Source organism: Blennius ocellaris (assembly GCF_963422515.1).
Source record: "Blennius ocellaris genome assembly, chromosome: 24".
Taxonomy (NCBI): Eukaryota; Metazoa; Chordata; class Actinopteri; order Blenniiformes; family Blenniidae; genus Blennius; species Blennius ocellaris.
In genome coordinates this window covers 2,797,792-2,813,715 of record NC_137673.1, presented here as the reverse complement: position 1 = coordinate 2,813,715, position 15,924 = coordinate 2,797,792, and the positions used below count along the sequence as shown (strand labels likewise).

At 50.3% G+C, this 15,924-nt stretch overlaps 1 protein-coding gene across 1 annotated transcript; it reads left to right on the top strand.

Annotated features, from left to right (window-relative positions):
- Nucleotides 1-1,462: 1,462 nt before the first annotated feature.
- Nucleotides 1,463-14,396, top strand: nhsl1a (NHS-like 1a; the record flags this gene model as incomplete). Its single annotated transcript, XM_080520115.1, has 9 exons — nt 1,463-2,138; nt 6,521-6,631; nt 7,273-7,421; nt 8,354-8,588; nt 8,718-9,181; nt 9,263-12,545; nt 13,153-13,240; nt 13,649-14,006; nt 14,160-14,396. 9 exons carry the CDS (start codon nt 1,463-1,465, stop codon nt 14,394-14,396), a joined length of 5,601 nt encoding a protein of 1,866 aa, XP_080376241.1.
- Nucleotides 14,397-15,924: the final 1,528 nt, after the last annotated feature.

Sequence of the window (15,924 nt, the reverse complement as noted above, 5' to 3'; positions counted from 1 at the left end):
AGTTCTTTGTGCAGCTGTTGCCATGGATACTGCCACTGGTACAACCTGTAACTGTAACTACTGTTTCTGTTGCTGCCGCTGTAAACTGAGGCTGTGGAGAAAGTTGTGGATCGGGAGATGTATGCATTCTTCAGTGTGTGTGTGTGTGTGTGTGTGTGTGTGTGTGTGTGTGTGTGTGTGTGTGTGTGTGTGTGTGTGTGTGTGTGTGTGTGTGTGATAATCACTGTGGCCTGTTGAGGCAAGCTGAAACATCCAATTCAGTGTCTTAAAGCACAGCTGTCCTTCCTCTGTAAAACATACACACACACACACACACACACACACACACACACACACACACACACACACACACACACACACACTAATGTACAGATGATGAAGGCACACGACACACAAAGAGCATATACACTTCCAGACACTTGATTTTTGCATTTGTTTAACATTGTTTAGCACCTTGTTCTGAGTTTGCCTTCGTTTTAGTGATTGTTGTGTGTTTTTTCTATTGTTATTTTGACTCTCAATAGTTGTTTAGTGGTTTTTGTGGTTGGTCTTTGTCCCTTTGTGGATATTTTGTTTTTCTTGTGTGTGTTTTATTTGGCTGTTTTGTGTGTGTTTTGTGTTGCTTTGTGGCGTTTCTGTGGTTTTAGGTTTGGATGACATGGTTCGGAGCACTTTGTCAAGAGAAGCATGTGAAGTATCCTCAGATGTGTTCTTTACAGTGCAAGGGAGGTTTAATGAAGCCTCGAAGGGCTCTGACCTTCTGTTGCCTGATTTCTGAGATCTAAATACGGAGTGGGGCAGTTCGTCGCAGTGTGAGGCAACATGTGGTGTGGAGGTAAATACCTGTCCCTCTGTGGCCATCTGCAGACCTGGATAATCCCCGTTAGTAGATTAGAGTGAGCAGGGTAAAGGCAGCCGCCACTCGTCTGAAGAAAAAGCTCAGTTCCTGCTGTTCTCATTTCGAGTGTGGATACTGGGAGGCGGACATTGTTTTGGTCCAGCTTATTTGTGAGGTTTTTCATTCTTTTATGGCCGATGGGACACATTTTCTTCTGGAATACGTTGCTTTTATTGTGAAGGATACAACATAAACCCAACGGATAATTTTATTCTCCTTCGTCAACTCGTTCTGGCCGCTGACACAACGTTTGGTGTTACACTGAAGGATTTCTTTTTAAAAGGCTCTGATGGTACCATGGCCAGTTCTTTCAATGGGAGAATATTTCATTCGTTGGATTTACAGCAACATTTTACCGTTATTTTCCGATGAAAACAAAGACAAAAAGACTGAAAGTTTCCAGATTTTTTAAGAGTGGAAATGACGATCTGAGTTTACCTTGAAGGGCAGAACAACCTTGTTGGAAAAGCTTATTATGATGCAATTTGAGTCTTTTCGGGCTTTTAATGATGAAATATTGACAAGAGACTAGTCTTGCGACAGCCAAGTGGCACTCGGGACATCATGATCTCGTATGTGGAGTGTCTGGGTGGCGAGGGGGCGGGGCCAGGCGTCACGTCGGGCTGCTGGAACTCGGGTCCCGATGAGGAGCTCGATGAGCTCCTTCCGCGTAAGATGGCCGCCCTGCAGCCTAAAACGGAGGGCAGCCTGCGGCGCCGCCTGCTCAGCGCCAAAATCTACCAGCAACACGAAGCTATTTGGGGAATGAATTGCGGCGGCGTCACCCGGCCGGGGTCACCCTCGTTTGACAGGAAGTCACCTTATCTCCCCTCCAGCAGCCCCTGGTACCAGCACCACCACCACAACCTCCCCCACCGCCCCCAGGCCCACCCTCCATTTGCTCCTGAAGTCGACAGGAAGCTGTTCCTTTCCCCAGAAACCTATGGGAAACCCCGCCCCCAAGCCCCGCCCCTTCAGCTCTCACGCCCGTCCTGCCCTATCCTCACCCAGCGGCGCCGGACCAGTTCTTGTCCCCCGACCCCAGAGCCCCGCCCGGGGTACGTACTGCCGGTCCCCTCCCCCTTCACCACCGCGCCCCCCTTCAGGGAGCCGGAGGTACCGCCGCAGTACCGCTACCAGCCCAGCAGGAAGCAGCGGACCAAGTTCTTCTGTTTCCGGCGCCGCGGTGGGAAGAGCTCGAGACAGGAGGCGGTGCAGACCACGCCCCTTCTTTACAGAGGTACTATGATTTCTGAGTCATCTTTGTCAGTCCTCTAAACTAAGTCCAGGTCTTCAGGGTGAATTTCTCGTCTTAATCGACCAAATGCAAAGTGTTTTTGCATTTGTCAACAAACTTAAACTCTTCCAGATTCCTCGTCTAAACAGAGAGCACATTGATTTTCCTTTGTCAGGAGGTGGAGAGGAACCGATGCCGAACTTATAGAACGGCAGAATTATTCCGTGATCTGAAGCAAAAACGATCGTCTTCCTCATCATCCCTCTCACTGCAGATTCAGATTGTTTGCAAACGCTTTTGGTGGAAGATTGAAGGCTGACGGGCTGAAATCAGTTTGGAAAGAAGAGGCCACAGAGTTTTATGAAACTTTACGGATATCCTGAGTTTAACCAGGCTGCAGTCAAGCTTATGTCAACGTCTGAATGTACCGATGTTTGTGAATTGAACCATTGAATGATTGTTGAGGCAGTTTTAGTTCTGCACAATGGTGACAGTCCGATTTAGTCAGACAAATTCTGCTTTAATAGGAAATACTTGTTTTTTTGGTCCCGATTGGTACGGAGTACTGAACAGTCTTTGGCTCAGACTTTCATGGTGTTTAAAGAGAATGATATCACACACATATCAATAATTCATCACAGCTCAACTCAGCTCATATTCTCAGAAAGAAAACACTGAAGCGCTTCATATGCTCTCTTAATGAACTCCCCTGTGTGTGTGTGTGTGTGTGTGTGTGTGTGTGTGTGTGTGTGTGTGTGTGTGTGTGTGTGTGTGTGTGTGTGTGTGTGTGTGTGTGTGTGTGTGTGTGTGTGTGTGTGTGTGTGTGTGTGTGTGTGTGTGTGGGATTAACCCCATACGCTTCACTAATTCCTGTAATAACAGATGAACAGGCTTTATAACAGCAGCAGCTGCCGCCTGTTAGCTCCGCTCTTCACCTGCTGCCGAGAATCACACAGGTGAAGCGCAGCGGGAGAAGCTCCGCCCCCTCCTTTTCCTCCCATTGGCCGGCTGAGTGACTATATATACATGACGGTGATATGACAACAGCGTGGCCTACTTCGTGTCTAATTAATGAAAGTAATTTAAAGACTGACTGAAGGTAATTAGTTGCTCTACTGGCCCACATCATCGACACAGTTCCACACGAGATCTGTCCCAGTTTAGAACTGACGGCGATGAAGGTTATGATGGAGGAGATCGCCAGCGAATCAGCTGTCAGACATACAGGTTGGGAAATACAAGTTTTCATCCTGTCGTGAAGCGACAACCGCAAAGAGGCACCAAACTACAAAGGTACACAACAAAGAAACGCAAAAATGGCTTAAAATAATACTGTAATTCACGACTGACCATGGTGATCATGCAATGGAACATTTAACGCACCCTCAAAGGGGCCTAACCCTAAAAGTTGGGGCTAAAAAGCTTTAGAAACACAACATAACCAGGAAAAGAGTCAGAATACTGTCAAGACACGACTGCAACAAGTTAAAAACCACAACCTGGAGGAATAAAAGCCTACAAATAGGTTTCAATTGCAAAAAAAAAAAAAAGAATTAGTAGACGAAGACTTTGTTGGACAGAGAGAGGATTTGTTGTTACACCTCATGAACGCAGACGGATTGATGTCTTTGTTCACGTTCGTCTCTGGAAAGATGGAAACATCAGAGCACAGAGAATAAAAGATGATCAGAGGCAGAACACACACACACACACACACACACACACACACACACACACACACACACACACACACACACACACACACACACACACACACACACACACACACACACACACACACACACACAGCGTTTCATCTACAAAGCAAAGCCTGGTGGGTCCTGTGTTCCTGCAGTGTTTGCGGTTAACCTTCATCACCTGGTGACACACATAAAGGACACACACACCCACACACACACCTACACACAGGCTCACACACACGCCAGGGCTGGCAGCCTGCCAACCTAACGCCTCCGTGTGTGTTTGAATGTGTGTGGGAATAAGACTGAGGGGCCGAGCGACACAGACAGAAGAGGAGAGAGAGAGAGGAGTGGGCGGAGTCTGGAGCTGCATTACAGCGGCTGCTGTGCTGCTCTGCCTCTGTCTGCTGCAGTCTCAGCAGTGTGTGAGCGCCTCTGTGTGTGTGTGTGTGTGTGTGTGTGTGTGAGAGAGAGTGTATGTGCGTGTGCATGTGTGTGGCGTCGTCATGGTTCTGATTGGAGCGGCGATCAAATCCGTCCTGAGATTTTTGAGCCATCGCAGAGGTGAGTGTGTTGCCGTTGATGACTTGTCGGTTTGCTGCTGTGGTCCTGCGTTGTGGCGCTCTGCTGACGACCTGCTTCAAAAAAAATCCTGCGCATGCTGATGCCACATCAGAGTTTATGTCACACTACCAGCACCAGTATCCTGTAACCGTAGCAACAGAGCCAGTCACTTACTCAAGGACCCAGTCCAAGGACTGTAGGATTCTCCTCTGGGGTCCTGGGACACTCCCACTAAGTCGAGAACGGTCTGAAGGGCCATCTGAGCCTCCAGCACAAACTCAAGGGCAGCTGTGGTGTCCTCAAAGAACCGAGGACCCTTTCAGAGTCCCAGGGAACCCCTCTGAGCCTGTTCAAGGACCCCAACATCTTCTCAAGTCCTCCAGGATGTCCTCAAGGCCTTAATGACCCTTTCCTGTGGCGCTCAGAAACCCTCTCTAAGACTGAAGATATACCTCAGTGCTGCTCTCACTCTGGTCAAGGACTTCCAGGACCCAATCAGACACGTCTGGGTTGTTGGCAGAGACTCCAGGCTCTTCTTCAGAGGCCTTTTGACACCTCTACTCAACTCTGTTTCTCACAGACCATCTGGTCCTCTTGGGACCTCCACTGGACGCCTATCAAAGACTCTTTCTCAATCTTAAGGCCCTAATATGGAACTCAGGAGTCGGGACCACTTGATGTCAAAACTGCTTAGGGTTAGGATCACTTCTCTCATCATTTTTCATAACCTCTAGTCCTTAAGTACCACTTGACTCTTCACAATGACCCTCCTCAGGGATTTCTTGAATCTCAAGGTCCTCGGCCTCCTTTTCCAAGAGTCCAGAATACTCTGCTGAAGTCGAGGAGCTTCTCTAGTGCATCCAAGACTCTTGAATTCTTTCTGGTGCCTGTTCAAGGAATCTGACAATCTTCTCCAGCACTTCAAGGCCTTTTTTATGAGCTTTGCAAACCTTTCCTGGATCTTTTTAGCTTCACTTTCTTCTTCATAACCTTACGTTTCTGAAACGATGAATCAATGGGTGGAATCTTCTTCAGGTCTTTTCAGACCTCTTAGAGCTTCAGCGTCACATTTACGAGGCCTAAAGGACCAAATAGCTATTTTGTCAGGAGCCTTCAGTGTCACCCAGATCCTAGATTCCCCATCAAGGACCCATCGGCTCCTTCACAACTCAAACGTCTCCAGGAGATCCATCGCAGCGAGCCATGCTGCCCCCTGAAGAGCCTGAGGATCCACTAAAACCACAAACAGCCGTTCTTGGACGTCCAAAGGTGGTTCCAAACTGATTATCCCAAATATGCTTTCAAAGGGATTGGTGTATTCTAGAAAAGATTCAAAATTTGGAAACCCCCCCCCCCCCCCCCTCCCAAACACATAATTAAAATCTTGAAACACAAACAGAGTTGGATGAATTACCGCTCATAATATGAATAGTGGATGATTAAAAGTAGAATAAATGTATTGGCATAAGGTGTAGACCATATGAAGTGTGTGATGTAAAATACATATATGAATAATATATGATAGTCACATAAATGACATAAAATAACTATATGGTTACATGTGATGTCAATATGATGTAAAATAACACTCCGTTAAGACGCCAAGATCGACTGAGACCCGCTCAATCTATCTTCAAAGAGCCGAGATTCTTTTCATCCAGAGGATGCGACAGTTGAAGATCCAGGCTGGTTCTCTGGAGAACCTCTGAAGCTCCCTGGAGACTCCTCAGACGTGTGGCAGGGCTTCGTCGCTCTCAGGAATTCACCGAGCGCGTCCAGCGTCTTCACCCTCCGCAGGCTTTAACGCACTTTATCCACCCGTGGGGCCTTCCGGTCCGTCCTGCCGGGGCCTTCAAGGAACGAACGGCCGTTTCACCGTTGTTCTGATTGATGGCCGGCGAAGTGTAAAGTTCACCTCAGCACAGACTTGCGTCCACTGGTCCGTCCACCAGCTGGTCTTTGGCGGTCGTGGTGTGGAGGTGACCTTGAGGAGGGCTGAGAGCTGCTGCAGCTCCTGAGTGTGAATCAATCTGCTGGAATGAGATTAAACCCAGAAAGCTCTCTTTCACTCATCTCATCTTGTGTGTGTGTGTGTCTGTGTGTGTGTGTGTGTGTGTGCAGCAGAGGATGGCGACAGCAAGTGGTCTGTCCACTACAATACCCAGAAGCCTCAGCAAGGACTGCGATTCATCCCTGGAAAGAAGCGATCAGGCAGCGCTGACGACCTGCGAGGTGAGAGAGCGTCTTCCTGGTGGTTCTGGAGTCGTTCTCCGTCTCTTCCTGGTGGTTTTGGGTCCGTTTGTGGTGTTCTTGTGTGTCTGCGGAGTTCTTCTAGGTCCTTTTGTTGGTTTGTGTGTCATTTAAGTTGTGTGTCTTTGCAATTGTTTTGCATTCAGTTTTTGACATTTTACGGTATTTTCTTTCCATTTTGTGTCAGTTTCATGTGCTTTTTTTCAATGTGCTCCTATGTTTTCATACGGGCTTCGAGTTAAGAACCCCAGACAGCCATGCAGTTTTTTTCTTTCTCATGAGTCCAGTTCTGACCTCCAGGCCTCCCACTCGTTCTCCAGCAGTGTTAATGCATGTTATTTTGGTAACTCTGTGGCCAGGATCCAGGTGTTCTGGGCTTTCTAGATGAAAGAGAGGCCTGTGAATGCAGCAGACTGCAGAGAGCTGCAGCGCCGTGCCTGCAGCAGCTGCAGCGCCGCATGTCACCTCAGAGAAACACAAAGGACGAAGCCCCTCATGTGTTTCTGAGTGGGAGAGCGACGCCCCCCCACCTCTGAAACTCTGCACGCAGATCGATTGGTCGGTTTGATGATAATGCCGCATCATCTGTCTCCGTGTGTGTGTGTGTGTGTGTGTGTGTGTAGCATGGAACGGGCTGACTCAGCACGGCTTCAGGAGGCCCGGCAGCTCTCGGCCCCGCGAGCCGAGTCCTGCCTTCTCACCATTCTCCGGCCTCGACCACCAATCAGAGGGCAGCACACGAAGACGGTGGAGGGACAAAAGCAGGAAGATGGTGGGCGACACACACACACACACACACACACACACACACACACACACACACACACACACACACACACACACACACACACACACACACACACACACACACACACACACACACACACACACACACACAGGCTGATGATGAATTTAAATGAGCTTGAACAGGCTGCAGCAGTAAAAAAAAATCAGCTGACTCCTAATTCTCTGTGTCGCCCTGTTGCAAGTATTTGCCTCGTAGTTTTGTCTCTCTGTACTGGTTTTGCGTCTGTCTGGGATTGTTTTTGTCAATCTTGCTACTTTTCATTTTCTCGTGGACGTTCTGTTGCTCTAGTTGTTGTTTGTTTGTCTTCCTTTATTGCTTCGGTCTCTGTACTTTTGCGTCTTCGTGTCGTCGTCTCGCAACAATAACAATCAATCAAAACTGCATCTGTCAATTACTGCGTCTCCTCCCTTTGCAGTCTGGTGCCAGTTTGTGTATATTTGTGTCTTTGTAGAATTATATCTTGGTGTCTTTTCACATGACTTTGTGGTTGATTTTTAGGTTTTTGTCTCTTTCTCGTTGATATCATGGCTTTTTGATGGGTGTTTCTGATTTCCTCTTTTTATGCTCTCACCCCTCCTCCTCTCAGAGGTCCAGATTCTTGGACTGTCTCTCCCACTCTTGCTTTTCAGTTTGTTTCAGGTTTTCATTTAGGAGACGAAAGGTAAACACTGATCCAACGTCTTTAGTTTAGACTAGATTAGAACGAGCTGTGTTGAACTACAGTAGAATCCCTGCCACGTCCAACTAGACACCGTTAAACCCCAGTGTGTGTGATCCAGTCTTTGGGTCCGGTGAGATTTCTCCAAAAAGTCAGATTAATCGTAATTGAATTAATCTGAATGGGATGGGCGAAAAAAAAAATCTAATTGCAGTTCTTATGTCTCTTGGGTTGTCAGTCGTCTGCATCCTCTGAAGAAGAAGAGAGGTTCATCGTGAGCCACACGCGACCCCTGACCCCACTGGTCCTCAACCCCGTCCAGCTCACCTCCTGCTGGGATGTCTTTGCGTCGGCTTATGAGCCAACGGAGGACGTGGACATGGAGCCGACCGCTCGGCTGCCGACTCCAGAGGAGAGAATGAGGTGGCAGGCCGAAGCCATCGCAGCAGATATTGTTCCCATTGATGTGACAGGTACAGCTGAAGATCCTTGCAAAGTCAAGACTGATGCATGTTGACCACGCAAGGACTTATGAGGTCCTGTAGAATAATGCGTTTTGTGAGAGGACTTCAATGCTCTTTGTGTATGGTTTCGTTCGTCAGGGGGCAGTTTTGATCGCCAGGCCAGTTTTCGAAGGTCCATTGCCAGCACTGACTCATTAACCCGTCGACCCCGAAACCTCAACCGCCGCAAGACAGTGACCGGGATACCAGACGACGTCAGGCCGAAGCCTTCAGCAGCCTCTGCGGCTCTTCCTGGGCAGTTCTCCACTGTGGGCCGACCTGCCTCCACCTCCTGCGCCTCCACCCGACACCAGACGAGCGCAGAGGCGGAGGAAGCGGAACGCAATAGGAAGGGCCAGTCGCTGTCAAGGAAAATACGAGCTCCGCGCGGTGAGGGAATGTCCAGCCTGATGGCCTCCCTGACCTCCTCCCCACGAGCTGATCATCAGCACGCCTCCTCCAGTCTCCCCCGTCCTGCAACCAACTCCTCTCTAAACTCAGAGGTCAGTTGTCCGAACACCTATCGGACGCTCAGCGCCTCCTCCTCCTCCTCTTGCTGCCAGGTCAGTTCAGATCCGTGACCTGAAATGAAATGTAAACAAACCTTTGCCCTGACAATGCTTTCATCGCATGTTTCTCCACAGTCCCAGGATCTGCAAGGGTTTCCAAGCGACTTCCAACCCCTGCTGCCCTTTGACCCCACGGCCAGTGGCAAGTGCCAGTCTCCCTCTTCCGACCGGGGCAGTCCCAGTCACCAAGGCCTGCGATCTGAGTGGTCTTACCCCAGTGACAAGTCTCTGGTTGAGGCCGCGTCATCCACCCACTACCTCTCTTCTTCCTCCATTCCCGAGTCCGAGTCTCAGTTCAGCTACCAGGCGTTTGATCCAGACGGTCCGAGCAGCCGGCCGGACTCTCAGTGCTTCTCTGACGGCGGCTCCTGTGACGGGGAGCGGTGGAAGTACAGGCCCCTCTCCCCGAGCTCCAGCGTACACAGCAGCGTCTTCGCCGACACGAGATGTGATTCTGCGGAAGGTTATACCTGCGACCCACTTCTGTCTTCGGGTCGGTCCTCGCCCTCATGTGCCGACACCAACTCTCTCTGCTCGGAGAAGTTCAGCTTGTCTCCATCTCTCAACCGGGATAAAAGGAAGTCCAGCACAGCGTCCTCCCATTCCCGCTCCTCCACCCGCAGCATCTCCCTCCGCAAGTCCAAGCGTCCGCCGCCTCCACCTCAACGCTCCGACTCTCTGAGGCGCCGCTCGGGTCGCAGTAAACCCTTCCGTTCGTCCTCCAGCCCACGCCCGCCTCGCGCCACCCAAGCAGAGCGCACGCCATCGCCTCAGACCTTCCACGACCCCTGGGTCCCCCGAAGCACCGCTAAAAGACGCCAGAGTGGAGTCACCTGTGGGACAGTCACAACCTTTGAGCCTTTGAGCGCAGACTGCCAGGAAGTGAACGCCGCCGATTCTCCGGCCAACCCGGCCTGCGCCCAAGTCCTCGCCCGAAGGCCCCCCGTCCCCGAGGGGGAGGGACTGAGACTGACCCTGGACCCCCACCCGTCTGCCTTCTCCGTCCCTCACCTTCAACGCCTCGCATCGCCCTCCAGTGGTTATTCCAGCCAGTCAAACACTCCGACACCCGGCACCCCAGTGTCCTCCCCCTTCAGCCCCTCCTCCCCCGGAGCCTTCTCTCTCCCACCGGCCTCTCCCTTCTCCTCCTCCTCCTGTCCTCCCTCCCTCCCCCTGTCCCCCGCCGTTGCCTCCTCTCTGCCCAGGATGAAGCCTCGCGGAGATGGCAGGCAGAAGCCACCGGTCCCAGAAAGAAAGTCCTCGCTCTTCTCCTCCCTCTCTTCATCGTTTTCCTCCACCTCCTCCCTGTCCTCCTACACCTCCTCTGACTCGTCCACCAAGCATCCTCTTCTTCCTCCCCCACCTCCCTTACCTCCATCCTCCCTGCCGGCTCCTCCATTTCCACTACCTATATCTCATCTTCCTCCTCCCCCTCCCCCTCCTCCTCTTCCTCCTCCTCTGCCTTCATCCCTCCCGCTTCCTCCTCCACCACTCCCTCCTCCTCTGCTTCACTCCTCCATGGATGCGCCTTCGGCTCCATCACTTTCCAACATCCTTCCTGCTCCTCCTCTTCCTCCTCCACCTCCTCCTCTCCCACCTTCATTCCTCTCCATGCCTCCCCCTCCTCCTCCACCCTCCCGGCCTCCACCCCCACCTTACTCCTACGCTGTGAGGCACACCTCTGCTCCACTGACCAACCTCCCTCCTCCATCCGAACCTTTTCCAGATCTTCCTCCGCCACCTCCTCCTCCACCACTCTCCTCCGTCCTGAACTCCAGCTGCAGTCCCTCTCTGAAGAGCTGTGGAGGTCCGCTGGCGCCTCCAATCCTCCGGGTCACTCCTCAAGCCCTGCAAGGCGTCAAGCTTCGCAAAGTCAAGAACTATGAAGTTTTGCAACCCGAGACTCCGCCTCCTGAAGCAAACCAGTCCAACCTGGAGCTGCAGCACAGTGACGACCAACCGGACTCTGCCATCGACGGCCAAGTCAACGCTGCCGAAGAGCAACCAGTGTTCAAGTTAAGTCACAGCCCCTTCAGGAAACCAAGAAGTGAAACAGCTGCTCCAAACAGTCGTGAGGATTCTGCTCATCTTCAAGGCCCGAGAGCTCAACAATGCAACGGCGCAACTCCTCCCAGCTTCCGGTCCAACAACCACAGGATGGCAGATTTAGAGTCATTGGTGAATAACCAAGTCTCTAGTCCCTATTTGAAAATGTTTTATGACGCTGACAATAAACAGATTATTGAACAACACCAGGCCCTGGATGCTAAAGTGACAGACAGACATGGAGACTCCGTCGACATGAGGCGCAGTAATGGAGACGTTCGGGGGGGGAGCCCGAGGAGGCTGTGCTCCCCGGAGAAACCGGTTCCACCGAAGAAGCCCGATTTCTCTGTTCTGGGCGTCACGTCATCACCAAAGTTCAGAATACGAGAAACCCCAGCAGCTTCGCCTGGACTCAACGGCCAACCACAGCTTCTTCCAGACAGACCTTCTCCAGAGCACCAGAGCCGCAGTAAACCAGCGAGACTGACCGACACCAGGCAGTCGTCACCTGCTGGTTCTCCTCACCGACAGAAGCCACCCATAACGCACAAGAAGCCAGATCTAAGTTCAGCTACGCCCAAACCAGACCGTGGGTCCAGTGGGACCGGAGCGATCCCTCAGACTCGTGACACCGCGGACTACACCTTCGTCCCACCAGGCAGCGGCCCCTCGAGGTCCGGCGGTACCTGCAGCTCTGCCGGAACCTCGGCCGTCCAGGGGACCAGTTCCGTCTGGACGGAGGACGTCCACACCAGAGACCGAGAGGAGATCAGACAGACGAAGGTCGGCCAGACCGACGGAGCGTTTCAGAGGAGGGCGATGAGGTCTTCGCTGGCTGAGGATGAAGAGGATGAAAGGGAGGAAGGAGGGACGGTGACGACCATCATGATGGCGTCCAACAAAAAGGACAAAGTGAGGAAGAGGAGGAAGAGGAGGACGGGCAGGCAGCTGCTCATGATGCCGTCAGCAACGCACCCCTCCCCCTTTTCGTCGTCCTCGTCATCTTCCTCATCCTCCTCGTCATCTTCGTCCTCCTCTGGAGACGAAGCTCTGGACACCGCGGTGAGGAAAATGGTGGCCAAAGCCTGCGATCTGGAGACCAGCGACTCCGAGAGCTCCTGCGCTCCGATTGGTCAGAGCAGGTTCTCTCTGAGCAACGCGCTGTCCACCGACAGCCTGCGGGGGGAGCTGTCGCTTCCAGACCTCCTGATACAGGAGCCAGACGACCAGGGGCTGGAGGAGAAGGGCCCACGAGCTGCAGGAGGCAGAACCGGAGGCAGGGAGGCGCAAGAGGCCGTCCGATATCCAGACGGTAAGTTTTTATAGAGACAAACCTGCAGTTAAGATTCTGTGTGGTTGTTTTGGGATCGTTTTAATTGTCTCGATAGGTGTTTGTGGTCTTTTTCTGGTATTTTGGGGGTTTCGGTGGACCTGTCTTTTTGTCATTGTATTGCTCTTTTAACCTTTATTGGCTCTTTTAGTGGTTTTTGTGGATGTCATTGTTCTTTTGGGGTCTTTTCCACACACTTAGTTTTGTATTTGTTTTGTTATTGGTGTTTTTTTTGTCTTAAACAGTTGAGTCGTTTTGTACTTGTTTGAAATAGTTGTTCTATTTTTAATTTTTTTGGTGGTCAATATATAACCTTTTCAAATCGTCTCATCATTGTTTTTTCACACATTTAAAGTTGTATTTTGGCCTCTATCGAGCAGTTCATATCTTCAGAGTCTATTTGAGCAGATGGTAAGTTCCAGAGCTCCTTCCAGATTTACCTCCGGCTCCGTCTCACGTCTTTGCAGGTGTGAAGCAAATGTAGGACAAGTTTACAAAGTGCTGAGGACGAGATAAAAACACTCGGCGTCCGCTGGCTCAGGTTTCAAATGTTACATCTCTTAGTAAGGATCGACTTTTTGTCTTGCAGCGGAGCTGTTTGTCAGCGTCTCGGCCGACCAGATGTTTGTCTCTGCTCGACCGCGAACCACCGAGGATCTGTTCGCTGTCATCCACAGGTACTGACGACATGTTTTACACACACACACACACTCACACTTTGAAGCACATGCTCACTCGTCTGCTGGCTTCCTCCCGCCGCCTCTGTGGAGCAGTGCAGTCTGGGAAGGCACAGTGTGAGCGCCCGCAGGTTCGGCTGCAGGTAAAATCCCCTGGATGTGCAGTCAGAGTGTCGTCTCTCTAGTGAGAATAGAGCCTGAGTAGGAAGTTCAGTCGCTCCTGAAACATTCCTTCCCTGCTACATAGACTTGTTCTTAGTTCTGACTTTTGCCTTGTAGCTTCTGCAGGTGAGTGAATCTAGGAAACTGGTAGTTTGTTCGGTTCCAGTTGAAGTTTTCTGGTCTTTTCTTCACAAACTTTGGTTGAAACTAAAGTTAACTTTTGACTCCGTGTGTCTTTCATCTCAGATCAAAGAGAAAGATGCTCGGAAAGAGTGATCCAGAGGTAGGGAGGGACCGGACCCTTCCTTCCCCGTCCTCCCCCACCGACCCGCTCCTCCATCGCCCAATGCAGCCTGTCCCCCGCAGAGGTCAAAGGTCACCAAGGAGCGAGAGCTTCAAGGCTCTGCTGCTCAGGAAAGGCAGTCGTCCCGACTCGTCCTCTCGAGCCTCAGCGGTGGAGCGTCTTTGTAAATGTGCCACGTCTTCGGACCTGCGGGGGGCGCTTCTGCCTCTTCTTCCTCCTCCTCCTCCTCCTCCTCCTCCTCCATACCAGGACACCCATAATGCTCCTGACATCAACATCCACCTGACGCTGGACCTGCAGGCTCCGCCCACTCCTCAGACCTTCTCCATGACGCTCGGATGGAACCAGCAAGACCTGACTCATCTCCTGGGCTCCTCTTCCTCCTCCTCCTCTTCCTATTCCTCTTATTTTTCCTCCTCCTCCTCCTCTTCCTCCTACTCCTCCTATTCCTCCTCCTCACCCTTCTTCTTCCTCACGTCCTCCTCCTGGAGACCTCGCTCCCTCACTCCTCCCGTCTCCAGCAGACGGCGCCTCGCAGCTCGCTGCCGCCTCTTCACCCCCCCGATGTCCGCCATCTTTGAAGATGAGGACGAGGATGAGGAGATCGACGAAGAGGAGGACGACAATGTTTTCCTGGAGTCACCAGCAGGCGGCGAGGAGTCCACCGTCCGACTGGTGGAGATTTCTTAATTTGAAATCGACATTAAATGGGTCAAAACCAGATGAAACCAGATCAGACTGGATCCCATCGTACCCAACAAACCGGCTCAGACTGGATCAAACCGGAAAAGACGGTTCCTGCTGGATAAAACTCCTGAATGGACCAGAAGTGACCAGATTGAACCGGATCACACTGAATAAAACTGGTTCTCATTATCCTGAATCAGATCGGATCAAAAACAACTGAATCAACCAAACTGGAAAAGACTGAACCCATAAAACCGGTTCCAACAACAACGGACCGTCTGAACCGGACGAGTCCACTTCTACCAGACTGAACCAGATCGAACCGGATCTGACTGACTCATCGTTTACCGACTGAATGTACCGAAGCACATGAACTGACCCAAATGTTCTGCTGCCACATTTATACGTCTGAAAACCTACAAACATGTTTATTCCTGACAAATCTTACGAAAACCAGTAGGACGTGGGATTTTCTTTTGTTTTCCTGACAGCAGTTTCTTCTTGAGATTAACCAGTAAACATTATATTAAAGGTACAGTAGTAATAAGAAAAGAAACTGTGATTGTACGATTTTCTGAAACTCAATCAAAATAAATTTAAAGAAAAACCTCTGTGAGATTAAACAGGTCCCAAACAATCCAAGCTGAAACATGAAATCACATTTTTTCAGTTCCGGCTGAAACATTTGTGGTTTTATGTGTTTCTGAATTTTTCTCTGTGAAATTTGGAATATTTTGCCTGAAATAAAGACGAATTTGGAGCCTGCAGGGTCGAGCAGCTTTATTCCTATTAATAAATCTGCCTGTTCAGCAGTATTTAAACCAAACAAGTGAATTGAGTTTAGAAAACGTCCCACTGTGTAACATAAAGAAATGAGTACATTTTGGGGTTTTTGTGCAGTAGAGACTCAAAAAGGAGGAAAAAGTAACTTTTTGTTAAAGTTATTTTTCTTTCTGTTTCCATTTGTGAGCCTGATATTGTTTTTCTGGTAACTATGGTGTCATATTATGTTTTATTCCTTCAATTTAACCTTTCTAAAGCTGATGTATCTCTGATGTGAAGCAGCTCATGTTTTACTTGTTTCTCTCGATGGTAAAATAGGCCGAATTGTAATTTTCTCAGATTTTTGTAGTCGTTCCTGTAAATATTCCTCCTCTCACATCTCGTTTTTACAACCTTTTTCCTTCTGCCTCCATGTCAACGAGTCTAGTTTGTATTCCTCTTACAGGAGAGTGAGTTTATATGATTGTATTAGCCTGCGGGTTTGTGGAGGGACGCACTGTGAGTGGAAGCTGAACCTGGAGAGGGAGAGAAGAAGAAAACCACCTGTTTTAAAGTGAAAGCAATAAATGACAAACTGAAACCTGAAGCTTTGTTGGTGGTTTTTTTCATTTCACAGACTCTGTCCGGCTCATGAGGCCTCAGCAGATGTTTCCCATCAGCCATCAAACCACCTTCAATCAGGTAAAAGCGTCTGCATTCAGAAACCATCCTGTGATGCGTTTTCATTTTCTCGAAAAATATGATAATT